Source organism: Perca fluviatilis, chromosome 23, assembly GCF_010015445.1.
Source record: "Perca fluviatilis chromosome 23, GENO_Pfluv_1.0, whole genome shotgun sequence".
NCBI classification, from domain to species: domain Eukaryota; kingdom Metazoa; phylum Chordata; class Actinopteri; order Perciformes; family Percidae; genus Perca; species Perca fluviatilis.
The window spans coordinates 4,529,136-4,541,550 of NC_053134.1; the positions used below are offsets into that span (position 1 = coordinate 4,529,136).

Sequence of the window (12,415 nt, forward strand, 5' to 3'; positions counted from 1 at the left end):
AAACAAATAATATAACTTAAACTGTATACAGAAACAAACAGTCTTGGGAGGTCTTTTGAGTATTTTCAAACACTATTGTATTTTGTATTTTAAATACAATTTGCAGCTCAAATAATTTACCATTTATTGTCTTTTAAATACCTAACCTAACTACTCTTGTGCATAATTAGCTGCTAACATCCTGTAGTTTGTGGTTATAAGTATCTTCTTGCAGCTAAAACACATTTTCACCAGTACCAGGTCAAGCTGCTCAGGGGCCCTGGGGCAAAACTGAGCTGAGGGCCCCCACTGATCCTCTGCTTCCCCCTACTCTCTTTGGATCCATGTGTGCCGACTACACACAACCATATATTAACGTACATTTCCCCAGACATAATCCTATTCTCGATGACTAATATGCCCCAAGTCCCCCCTGTCAGGTAGTTAGTGGCACGCATTCATTTAAAAACTGAAATAATGGTATTAAAATTAAATAAAAATTAAGGAAGGAGCCACCTTAGCCTTAGGGCCGTTATCATTTCAATTTATATTGTGCTTTAGTATTCAACCAAACAAATGTGCTATTGATAAAAATGACACATAATGTACGTGGGGCTATTGGGGGCCATGGAGGTTCTGCAGCGTAGATACAGCTGCCCTCTTTTGTAGTTTATTTTGACTCATACGTCTTTCGGCTGCTGGAAACACTTTAAAGTATCAAATGGGTATTAATCCACCGCTGAAAATAGTCCCCACAAATACACCGTTTCCTCCTGTTTTAGTAATGTTTGCTAAAACATACAGTGCCCAGCCTTTTTAGGAAATAACTTAGGCTTTTTAAAATGAAAGAATATATTTGAGTGTTTTTTTTAAGATGAACGTCTTTACTAGGAACCAATCGAGTGGGGGCTGAGTGCCACATTGGTTTTTTACATGGGGTATGTTGACGATAACAAAAATATAGAATATCTCCAGCCTTTTTCCAGGTGTTTAAGAAATAGGACCCTGTTTAAAAAATTCTATTCACAATCAGCCTCTTATGTGGCAAACAAAGGTGAGACGGGAGACCAAATGTCATTTGATTCCCACAAGAAGAGGATGCTTCTCCTTGTCTTGTGCACAGGTATACAATGTCTTGGAACAGAGGCAACGTAAAGACGTTTGTCAAGACTTTTGTCATTTACACAGTGTCGAGTTTGCAGAAGCTGCACCGTGTCACACTTGTTTGTCAGTTTTTTTATGGCCAGGAAGTGAGAACTGGCTGTGCAGGTCTCTCAAAAGGATCTGGCTCCATTCCTCTGTAAAAGTAGGTCTCTCTCCAACCACACCTCGCACTCCAGCATTTCACCTCCACCCGCAGGTACACGCCAGAGATTCAGTCTCGACGGCGACAGGTGAAGACTGAAGAATTCTTTTTTTCAGAGTTTATCAAGAGTCTTTCAGCAGCCCCAGTTTCCTCAGCGCATCCCTGCGCGATTCGTCCGTCGCCCCCCGTCCAGAAAACTGCACAGTGATGCCTTGGGGACGAAACATGGAGCCCGATCTCCGCCGCGGTTCAGGTGATGAGGCTCGCAGTGCTGGTTTCTGGGTAGAAACAGCGCCGTGGTATGACTGTCGAGGAGGTCTTGGAGCCGGGGTTGGAGCTGGAGCTTTAAAACTTTTTCCTGGGCTGTCTGAAGGGCGATTTAACCCGGTGGAGGGGTTGAAGGTTCGGCTCTTTCCTCCGTAACTGTTAAGCTCGGTGGGCAGTGGCTCTGATTTGGCGGGCAAGGTTTGACTCTTGTTGATATGGGAGCTGAGGATGTCGGGAAGGTCGCTCCTGGTCACGGCTGCAGGAGCAGGGGTCATGACTTTGGTCTTTCCTCCGTAGTTGTTGAACTCGCTGGGTTTAGCCTGCGCAGGTGGGAGGATTTTTGGTTCGTGGTTGGTTGACAAAGTTACCGGTTCGTTTCTGTGAGAAACAGAAGGGTTAACCATAATAGATTTCCCTCCGTAGCTGTTTGATTCCAGCGAGGTGACCTCAGGCGGAGGGGGTAAGGATGCCTTTCTGTTCACAGGAGGTGGATGGTAGCTGCTCTGTGTGACTGCTGGAGGCGAGGGGCTCGGTTGGTGGTTTCTTTCTTCATACCTCCTGAGGGACTCTGTCCGCAGAATCTCTTGTTTGCTGTTGACATGAATCTGGCTCTGAGTTGCTGTCATAACATTGGCTTTTGGCAATTTGCTGTTGGTTTCTGTTGTTGGACGAACATTGGCCTCCAAAGGTTGGACACTGGTTTCTGCGCCTGCAGGAGGATCCGGAGAGGTGCTGTCAGGGACGGCGACGGGCGACATACCCCCGGACGTGGCTTGGTTCCTGCTCAGGCCCAGCTTAGACAGGGCCTCCATCCTGGATTTATCCGGTGAGGGGTCCTTGAAGGAAATGCTGCGAGTGGGAGTATTTCGAGCCTCCTGTGTTCGAGCCTCCTGTTTCACGGCCGGCTGAGGATCCTCCTGCAGCAGAGGGTTTGACGTTCCTGTTAGGTTTGCCAGCATCTGCGCCCGTCTGTCATTGAGGTTCATATTAGCCAGCGGCTGGTTCTGGTGCTCCTTGTTGCCATGGATCACGCTGATGTTAGCAGGAAAGCGGGGCTTAGCAGAGGTAGCAGGACCATGTTTTAAATCGCCACTACAGCTAAGTGGCTTGTCGGACTCCTGGCTGCTACGGCGGATTAATTTGGAGGGATGGAAGTTGGAGGTTCCACCTGCCTGGTTCTCTGCTATCTGCTGGGCAATCAGAACCGGGGTGGGGATACAGCCTGGAGGGTGGTAGGAGTAGTGGCTGTCTGTCGACCCATAGCTGCCGCTCGGCAGGGGAGGGTTGTACTCTGAAGGCAAGCTGTCCACCTGATCTCGCCCTGGCCTTGTCTCGAAGTGACTTTCAGGGTTCTGCATCATACTCTGAAAATCTGGGAGGAACAAATTGCAAAGTGAAAATCTGGGAAAGACTTCAAGCCTCAGTTCATTCCAGGACTTTAGTTACTGTTAATGACATGTACAGTGGTGAGTCCAGTAAATTTTAGACTCAATATATTAACTGACTATAGGTCAATACATAAATAAAGGATTCTGTATCTCTAGATCAGAATTGTATTGCTGACCAGTGTGAGGATAGTCTGGATCAACGGAAGTATATTATCAAGATAATTGCCTGGCGCAGCGGATGTCCCTCGGCTTCTGCTCTCTGTGTGTTGCTGTTCTCAAAATCCCTTTGCTTCGGGAAGTAACAACTAACTTTAAGCTAGCAGGCTACACGCTGAAAATGGCAAGTTTTCAAGAAGATATGGATGGTGCAACAAGGCAGGCCTGCTTGGTGCTTTCAGGGAATGATTTAAACGAAGTACACCCGGCGATACACTGGTAAGAGCAAATTACGTTCAACCTTGTATCCAGCTAATTTCAATAGCTCACGTTACTGTTTGATGTAAACAGTTCATTTCTGCGGGGTGCAAATGTTCCACCAAAACAAGTTCCTTCCCGAGACTATTCTGCAGAGCCACCGTCGCTGCGTCTGGAGCTTAGCGCTGCCCAAGACGATTGTGATTGGTTTAAAGAAATGCAAACAACCCATAGCGTTTTTTTCCCCCTATCCCAGAATGTATCTGTGGTCTAGCCAGACCTTACTCCACAGTGCTGTGGAGATAGGTCTGGCAATGCGAGACTAGTGTGAGGAGGACTCGGGAGTTCTTTGATTCGTAGATCTAAGTATTTCCAGAATCCTGGCTACCACCCTTCATACAAAAACAAACTGCTGTACGCTACCTGGGTTGGTGTGATTGAAGATCGGCCCTTTGTTTTGCCCCAAGTCAGGTTCTGGGCTGACCAGGTATATAATATCCTGGTCTTTGGGACTGAGAGGTCTGGCCAAGAGGGAAAACACAACAGGGCCGCTGCTTGCAGGGGTCTTGACTTGCCCGGGTCTCCGGTCGTTTTCCTCGAGACTGTCCTCCAACGAGTCAATGGTGTTCTCGAAGAACTGGATGCACTCCTTCTCCTCCTTGCTCAGGAACTGCAATGCATCATCTCTCTGTCGAGACCATGGGACAGTAGGAAACTAGTTGACATGGTGTGATCTCATTATTTTTCAAGGTTTTTCACTATCTTGGCTTCGTCAGGGTCTGAGGTTGTTTCCAGTTCCTTAATATATCGATCAGTCATGTTACCTTTTACCATGTTACTGTTTTTTTAACGAAATAACAATACTTACTCTTTATATTTACAGAAAGAGGTCGAGATTTAATGAAGGGAGTTGGTTTTCTAACTGGGCATTTTAAGTATGAAAGGGTGGACTGTACGTAACCTCAGACACTAAGATGATAAAGAAAAGATACCTGAAAATGCTGAATAAGTGAATAAGGCAGGGTGTACTGGAGAAGAGTTGTATAACCTGATTTTATTTTTAAACCAGATTCCTTTATTTGTGTTGCACGAATTTAACTTGACCCTTCTCTTCATCAGTAACGCCCATGTTGCACACCATCCACTCTGACTTTCTCATACAGTAGTCATGTGTACAGACGGAACACAGGGGTGTTTGTTCCCGCATCCCAACCCTCCAAACGTCTTTCCGACTCTAAATTAAACTGAAACTGCCCCTCTCTTCTTGCCTCTCCCTCTCTCTGCTCCACCTCCACATCTACTCTACCTGTCCAGCTTCACACATGGCGGGGGGGGGCATAACATAATGGGCTATCCAATAACAACACTATTGATTTTGCTGCTTCCCTTTGAGTTTTTTTTTCCAGTCCTGATAAAGATCAAGTCCACATATTTAAACCATACCACATGGCTGTAGGGAATAATCCCCCGTAACAATGTGTAATAAACCTAAAAATAAGTAGTGGTGAAAGAAGTTATTTTAAAAGTAGATCCACAAAGAAAAAGTACTACATTACAAGGTAAACTTAAGTGAGCAAGTATTTGCTATAAAATCTGTTCAAATAATAGATTTTTAAGTATAAGTTTATTGTTGACATTGGCAACAGCAGTTAAATGAAATAATCTCAGTACTTCCCAAAACTATTCCTTAGAACTCATTAACATACTAATAGGCAGACTGAACCGACAGTGTTTTTTCCTTGGTTTGTGGAAGACTTATGTGCACGTATTTGGCGGGGAGTTTAGGGGTCCTCCCTCAAGAAAATTGTACGTTTTGCAGTTAAAAGAAATATGCAATTTCACATAATTTTGGACCATTTTTAGTACCATATCGGTGTCTAAAACATTGGAAAAGCTAGAGCAGGTAATATATAAATACAATTTAAAAAGCTTAAAGACAAAACTTTCTAAAGAAGTCTACTGGGGACCAACTACGAATATTAGATCTGAGAAAAATCATTTAGTTAGTTTCGATGCTCACATTGATTTACATTCATTCGGATTAGGTGCTGCTGCGCCTAAAGCCTTATAATGGTAGGGAAAACCCTGCTAACTCTTCAGTACTAGTTCAGTGAGTTTACAAATTTAGGGACAAGGTAAAATAATTCTTTTTGTCTTAAAGTACAGTATTTGAGAAGCATTTCTCACACAAATAGACAACGCAGAGTTAAATGTAGTGTTTTGATCTCAGGCCGTGTTTTACTATAATTACACAGCCACCAGACCGAAGGAAGCTGCTAATTTGGGCTATTTCAAGGTGATGACCTCCAGGTGACATGACAAACAGGGTTTGTCGCTGACATCAGTGTTAGGAAAAAGTGTCACAACAAGGTTACAGAGAGCCTTGTTTTCGCTTTACACATACAGCCAACCGCAACCAATATGAGATAACGATAGATCTGCTGGTTTCAGCTGGAGTGAATAATGTCTATTGTCATGAAGCAGCTCAGGACCTAGAAATCTGCAGCTCAACCGGTTCGGTTTTGTTGTGCGTTGATAATGAATGTCATCCCCGAGGCATGCGAAGGGATAAGGTTGTTAAGCAGGTGTAATGTCTCAGCGTCTGTAAATGACTGGGTGCATTGTGTAAACACAGCACGGAGCCTGAAGTACAGTTTGAATAATCAGCTGTTCATTCGATACACTGAGTGTGTTTACTGTGTTTAGGGAGACAATAGAACAAGAGGACTCTATTCTCCAGTTCACAGAACACGATGGTGTAAGAATACAAACCTGTGTCCCCAGCGATGGCCAACAAATCAGCTTCATTTATTCTAGTTGGTAATGATCTCAAAGAAACTTAAAGGAATCAATGTTTAGATGAAAAGTTTGATATCGCTCTCAGAACTGTACGCTAAATAGGAAGCTACAGCCTGCAGCCAGTTCTTTCTGCCCATTAGTAAATTATTGAGTTGAAGGACTACTTTGGCAGTTTTGTAAGTACTTTTATTTGCATCCTTTATGAGTCTTTCTTTAGAGCACATGTGTCAAACTCAAGGCCCGCGGGCCAAATCTGGCCCCTTGCAGATTTAGATCCGGCCCGTATATATCAATTTGGGTTCACAATAAATTTTGGCCCACCCAGTTGTGCGCCAAACCAAAAACACAGGAAAGTGTTTTTTTAAAATGCAATTACGTGACATTCAAAGCAGAATTTGGCAGATTTGCTGACTCAGAAATTGAGAAATTAATATTCAGGCTGTGGAACAGGTTTTATCATTGTTTTGCTTGATTTACTAAATTCTACGATGGATAAGGAACTCTTTTGATGACTTTTGTAGGGCTTCATGTCAACAAAAATGTCGGAAAAAGCAACAAATTTACAAAAAAGGTGACAAATGTCTGAGAAAGCCACAAAAAAGTCTGAACAAAAACAAATAATCTCTCCATGTCTGGCCCTTGGTGTGATTCTCTTTTTCCAGTGTGGCCCTCTGGGAAAATGAGTTTGACCCCCCTGATTTAGAGTATTTCTACACTAGTCTTGCCTGATCTAAGTACTTCTTCCACCTATGCCAGTTTCTAAGCTAAGCTAACCAGCTGCAGACTGTAGCTTTATATTTAGCAGACAGACACACAGTTGCATCGATTGATTTTCATCTAACTAAATAAGGAAAGCATTTAAATGTATATTTTAATGTTTTTTCCATGTTTTTTTATTTATTATTTTTTGGAGGTGGCTTTGATATAAATATAAAAAAAAGCATGTTACTGTTGTTCCAGGTCACACTTTTATGTTTGAATCAGGCTGTTACAGAGCTCAAGTGATGCAAATTGCAAGGATCTACGTATATGGAACACGTTTTGCACTCCAAAATGACAGAAATAGTACAAGAAGATCTCAAATCTGGTCAAGTATGTCACTATTTAGGTTTTTAAATACTCACAGATGGCCTGGAGCTTCTGCCAGCACCCCCGTTGACCCCGTAGTGAGGCTGAGGTTGGGCCTGCAGACGGACGTTCATGGTGCGAGGCTCAGAAGTCATCGGGACATCTCATGGAGGGTGCCGTGTTCTCGCTCTGAGGAATCATCAAATATTCTTTTCAACGAGAGTCTGGAGACACAGAGAGGGGGAGGGACGAGACGTCAAGCGACACCTTCAACAGACCGTCTGAGGGAAGGGTTCAATCAAGGTCAGAACGTAATGAAAAGAAGAAGTATTCAGATCATTTTACTTAAGTAAAAGTACCAATATAAGACTGCAAAAATACTCCATTACAAACAAAATGCCTGCATTAAAACTCCAACTAAAGTACAAAAGTAAAAGTACTGATTGGGTCCCCTGTTGCTGCTCGAGGTGGAGCTACTTTTAACTACTTTATACACAGTTAACTATAGGCCAGTGGTTCCCGACCTAGGGGGTCAGGCCCTTTAAAGGGTCACCAGATGAATCTGAGGGGTCGTGAGATGATTAATAGGAGAGAAGAGGAAGAAAAAAAACAAAGTTCTGATGCACAAATCCTTTTTCATTTTCATCTAATCTTTGTTTTATTGTAAAATATTGGAGTTGAAACAGTTAAATGTTTAGAGGAGAAATGTCTCTGGTGGAACTGTTAACTTTGAAACCAAACAAAGGAGGCCCAACTAGACTTTTTATTATAGAAGCTTATCAAGTGTAAAATGTATAACTATATCTGTCAGTTAAAGTGCTCATATTATGCTCATTTTCAGGTTCATGATTGTATTTAGAGGTTATATCAGAATAGGTTTACTGTTGTTGTACTGCACATTGCTGCAGCTCCTCTTTTCACCCTGTGTGTTGAGCTCTCTGTTTTAGCTACAGAGTGAGACATCTCACTGCTGTTACATCTTTGTTGGGAGTCGCACGTGTGCAGTACCTAGGTAAGGACTACTAGCCAGTCAGGAGCAGAGTATGAGGGCGTGCCATGCTAGCAGCTAGGTAAGGACTACTAGCCAGTCAGAAGCAGAGTATGAGGACGTGCCATGACAGTACCTAGGTAAGGACTACTAGCCAGTCAGAAGCAGAGTATGAGGGCGTGCCATGACAGTAGCTAGGTAAGGACTACTAGCCAGTCAGAAGCAGAGTATGAGGGCGTGCCCTGACAGTAGCTAGGTAAGGACAACTAGCCAGTCAGAAGCAGAGTATGAGGGCGTGCCCTGACAGTAGCTAGGTAAGGACTACTAGCCAGTCAGAAGCAGAGTATGAGGGCGTGCCCTGACAGTACCTAGGTAAGGACTACTAGCCAGTCAGGAGCAGAGTATGAGGGTGTGCCATGACAGTAGCTAGGTAAGGACTACTAGCCAGTCAGAAGCAGAGTATGAGGGCGTGCCCTGACAGTACCTAGGTAAGGACTACTAGCCAGTCAGGAGCAGAGTATGAGGGTGTGCCATGACAGTAGCTAGGTAAGGACTACTAGCCAGTCAGAAGCAGAGTATGAGGGCGTGCCATGACAGTACCTAGGTAAGGACTACTAGCCAGTCAGGAGCAGAGTATGAGGGCGTGCCCTGACACTACCTAGGTAAGGACTACTAGCCAGTCAGGAGCAGAGTATGAGGGCGTGCCCTGACACTACCTAGGTAAGGACTACTAGCCAGTCAGGAGCAGAGTATGAGGGCGTGCTACGCTAGCAGCTAGGTGAGCATTATAACATGTGTTACAAAGTGACCACGTCTGTCTCTGAAGTAAAGGCTGGACTACAATAGAGCTGTTTGGAGCAGTTGGTGAACAGTGTTTTCTGTTGGAGATGGTAAGTCCCTTTGGGGGGGACTTTGGGCTTTTTCACTTTGCAAACCTATAATGTGAACAAAAAGATATATAACACAATAAAGTACTCAGTTACTTTTCATCCCTGCTCTAAACTCGACCTCTCAGCCTCACAGCAGAGAAACACACCTGATGGACCAGTTCACCTGGAACAGGTAGCTGTGAAACAGGCTCCATGAAGCCGAAACCAGTCAGCTTTTTTTTTTTCGCCAACACATTCCTCTCTGATGCTGCTCTGATAAAAACAACTTCACAAGAAGAATACAAAAAAAAAAAGCTTCCTTGTTGCCGTTTGAAGCCAAAAAGGAAAAAAAAAACTCACCTGACAAGACACACAGCTGAATGGTAATACCAGAATGTTTGCTTATAAGACAAGGTTGGGCACATTTGGGTAAACTCATCCTTATATTTCTGTTGAGTCATGAATTAAACCCAAAAAGCCAGTATTTTTTTTTACAGAGTTATGTAATTTGTTCATTCTTTCTACCATAGGTTCAATAAAACACACGTTACGTTTTAGTGTTTTCGGGTCAATATAGCACCGTAAAATATTGGACAATGGGTTATTATGACCCAGTGTTTGTGTTATTTTTGTTTGTTGGGCTATTCACCCAGACAAATATGTAGTGATTTTGACCCAGTAATTACATCATCTTTATGTTTCTGTTGGGTCAAAAAAAGTTAAGTTTTTGTCCCAGTGTTTGTGTTATTTTTAGATTTTCTTTGAGTCATTCAACAAACCTGATATATGGTTATTGTGACCCAGTTCTAGGGTTATTTTTTTAATTTCTCTAATGGGTCATCAAACAAAAATGGAGCACCAGCAAAGCTATGTGTTTTGACCCAACAAACTTCCTTTCAAATCCTCAAAAATTAATTGTTAGCTGTACAAAAAGATGTGCATATGACATTCAAAACTGCAAAAGACACGCTTGTGTTAAAGTGACATAAAACTATTTTTTAGGACATGCATCTTTGTTTACTTTTTCTTGATAATAATGGATAATTTAACACCTTAATTTAAATCTAAATTGATCAGAAATCTATTTATTACAGGTCTTCAATGTCGACAAAACTAGTTTCTGTATATCTGCAGTGTATTTAAGAATACAGCACATATTTCTACTTTTTATATATTGCTATAAAAAACAGATGCATTGTGTCATACATTCTTAAAGAAAAACTAACAGCCCATTCATATGTTGCGCTGTATTTTTACAACATTACATTGTATTTTATAATAGTATGTCATTATTAGAAGTATCTGCAGGACTATCACATAATGCGTAAGCCCCATAATGCGCTTTACATTTAGATAAAAATTGCGAGTGAAAATGAAATCTCTATACATTTTTTTATAGACAGTGACTTACCCAACAACTCCACAGATCAGGTCATCCTAAAAACAGACGGGACAGTGGTTTCTTCCTTCAGAGAGACAGCATCAACATGTATCTCCGTAAACTTTGTTGTAAAAGAAATTGTCTTTAAAAAAAAAGAAAAGTCCAGATGCGTTGCGCGCTCGGTGAGCTCCGTGTGCGTAATGACACCACCTCGGCACATTACGCACTTAAATACCGCGAGGAAACTCCACCCACTGCCGTCAGGAGGGTGTGTGTGTGTTTGTGTGTGTTTTCATTCAGGTGTGTGAACAAAGTGTTAAGGAGGTGACTGTAGTGACACAGTGGAAAGTTATCCTACTCGCACCTACCTCAGTTTCACTAGGATGGGTTCAGGAGCAGTGGGACATTTAAGTTCTCTCGTGTATTGCCTTTTTTTTTTTGCATAGATATATAAATTATATATATATATATATATATATATATATATGTGTCTATGATTTTGGAAAGACTCAGAAGATATTTTTTTTCCATCCAGAAATCTTGCCAAAACACTACTTGTCACTGAGTCAACACTTTTATTTGTGTAACATCCACATTTTGGGTTTGAAATGTACTGAAATTTTAGGGAAAACAGATCAGCAAATAGACAGGATAAATAAAACGTAAGGGCTTTGGAATCTAAATCTAAATTGGTCAGTCATTATCACGATGTCTCACATCGCAGTATTAAACAATATCATGTTGACTTTTCTTGGAAACTTGTAGGTGTTTTTAATCCTGTGACGGTGCTTTCAGGTGAAATCGGACACATTTCTGAACTTTTATTCAATAATGGACAAACATAATGAGGAGGCAATTAAGGGCGTGCTGTAATATAATGGTTGATAGTTTCATTAACGGTATTTATTTTCCATATCTACGTATGAGCTCTCTTTTAACCTGTAATAATAATAACACAATGTATCATATGATGACACTGACAGCAGCAATTATGCTTTAAATACTTTAAAGCTATAGTGCGTAATTTCTGCCGCCCCCCATGAGTAATTCAAAAATAATGACAACAAATCTGTCGGCGCGTCCACATGATACAAGCCTTCCGTGACCCCTCCCCCCCCAATCCCATCCACGCAGTTGCTAGTAGCCAAGGAGGACATGGAGGATTACAGTTTTTCTCGATTGCTTAAGCACTATTTTGAATCTCAGACCTTTTGCAAAATTAAACACTCTGGCAAAAACTATACACTAATTTATAAAAACCATAATTTGTTACCATATGAAACACACACGTTTCATATGAGTTAATTCTGTTTGAACCAGTTACTACCAGTTACCAGTTACACTGCTGTTGCTTAGCAATTATACTTCTCAGTGATTAGAGTACTGTAAATGAAGTACACAGAGAAAGTGCAAATATGCAATACGTTCACCAAACACTACACAAGACCAATGCTGCAGACTGAGGAAAATATAATTTATTTCTCTCCATAAACCCAAATCAGTCAACATGTCAACATGGAAAATCCCAACAACAACATGTCCCAGTTTTCATACAGCTAACTACAGTAGTGTGCATAACACTGTTAGCTCAGCAAACAACAGACAAACATAAAATACTGTATCCAGTACAGGTTATAATTACAGTAAAAAAAAAGAAAAAGATCTGAAAATACAGTACAGAAAATACTAGACTTACCTGCTGCATTTGTATAGTGCTTAAACCTGATTGGTGTGTCTACAATAAAGTAATCATGTGTTTGCGTACCTGATGGCTGTGTTCCACAGGTGACTCAAAGGTAATTTGACAGTCAGTGCTTTGGAATTGCAAGGAAATGACATCATTATATACTTCTGTGTCTAATGTATACAAGTGTGTTTAGTATTTTGCCAACAGTGTGAGGCTGACATTGTGCTTATAGTGGTGCACATCCGGGCCAATGATTTGCTCCTTGAGTG

The 12,415-nt window shown here is 41.8% G+C and overlaps 1 protein-coding gene across 2 annotated transcripts; it reads right to left on the reverse strand.

Moving 5' to 3' along the window:
- Positions 1–851: 851 nt before the first annotated feature.
- LOC120553649 (serine/arginine repetitive matrix protein 1) lies at positions 852–10,662 on the reverse strand. Of its 2 annotated transcripts, none has more exons than XM_039792288.1 (4): positions 10,490–10,662; positions 7,278–7,410; positions 3,778–4,042; positions 852–2,924 (listed from the first exon to the last, which is right to left on the reverse strand). In XM_039792288.1, exons 2-4 carry the CDS (start codon positions 7,374–7,376, stop codon positions 1,408–1,410), a joined length of 1,881 nt encoding a protein of 626 aa, XP_039648222.1. In that variant the 5' UTR covers positions 7,377–7,410; positions 10,490–10,662; the 3' UTR covers positions 852–1,407. The 2 variants fall into 2 exon arrangements, with proteins under 2 accessions (XP_039648222.1, XP_039648221.1); XM_039792287.1 differs by having other exon boundaries at positions 7,278–7,445.
- Between the last annotated feature and the right edge of the window lie 1,753 nt (positions 10,663–12,415).

Bases quoted from the DNA above. Each gene is read 5' to 3' on its own strand.
- LOC120553649 (XM_039792288.1), bottom strand. From the start codon at position 7,376: ATGACTTCTGAGCCTCGCACCATGAACGTCCGTCTGCAGGCCCAACCT. The intron at 4,043-7,277 runs GTGAGTATTTAA...TGGTCTCGACAG, and splicing joins GCAGAAGCTCCAGGCCATCT to AGAGATGATGCATTGCAGTT. The intron at 2,925-3,777 runs GTAGCGTACAGC...TGTTCCTCCCAG, and splicing joins CTTCAATCACACCAACCCAG to ATTTTCAGAGTATGATGCAG.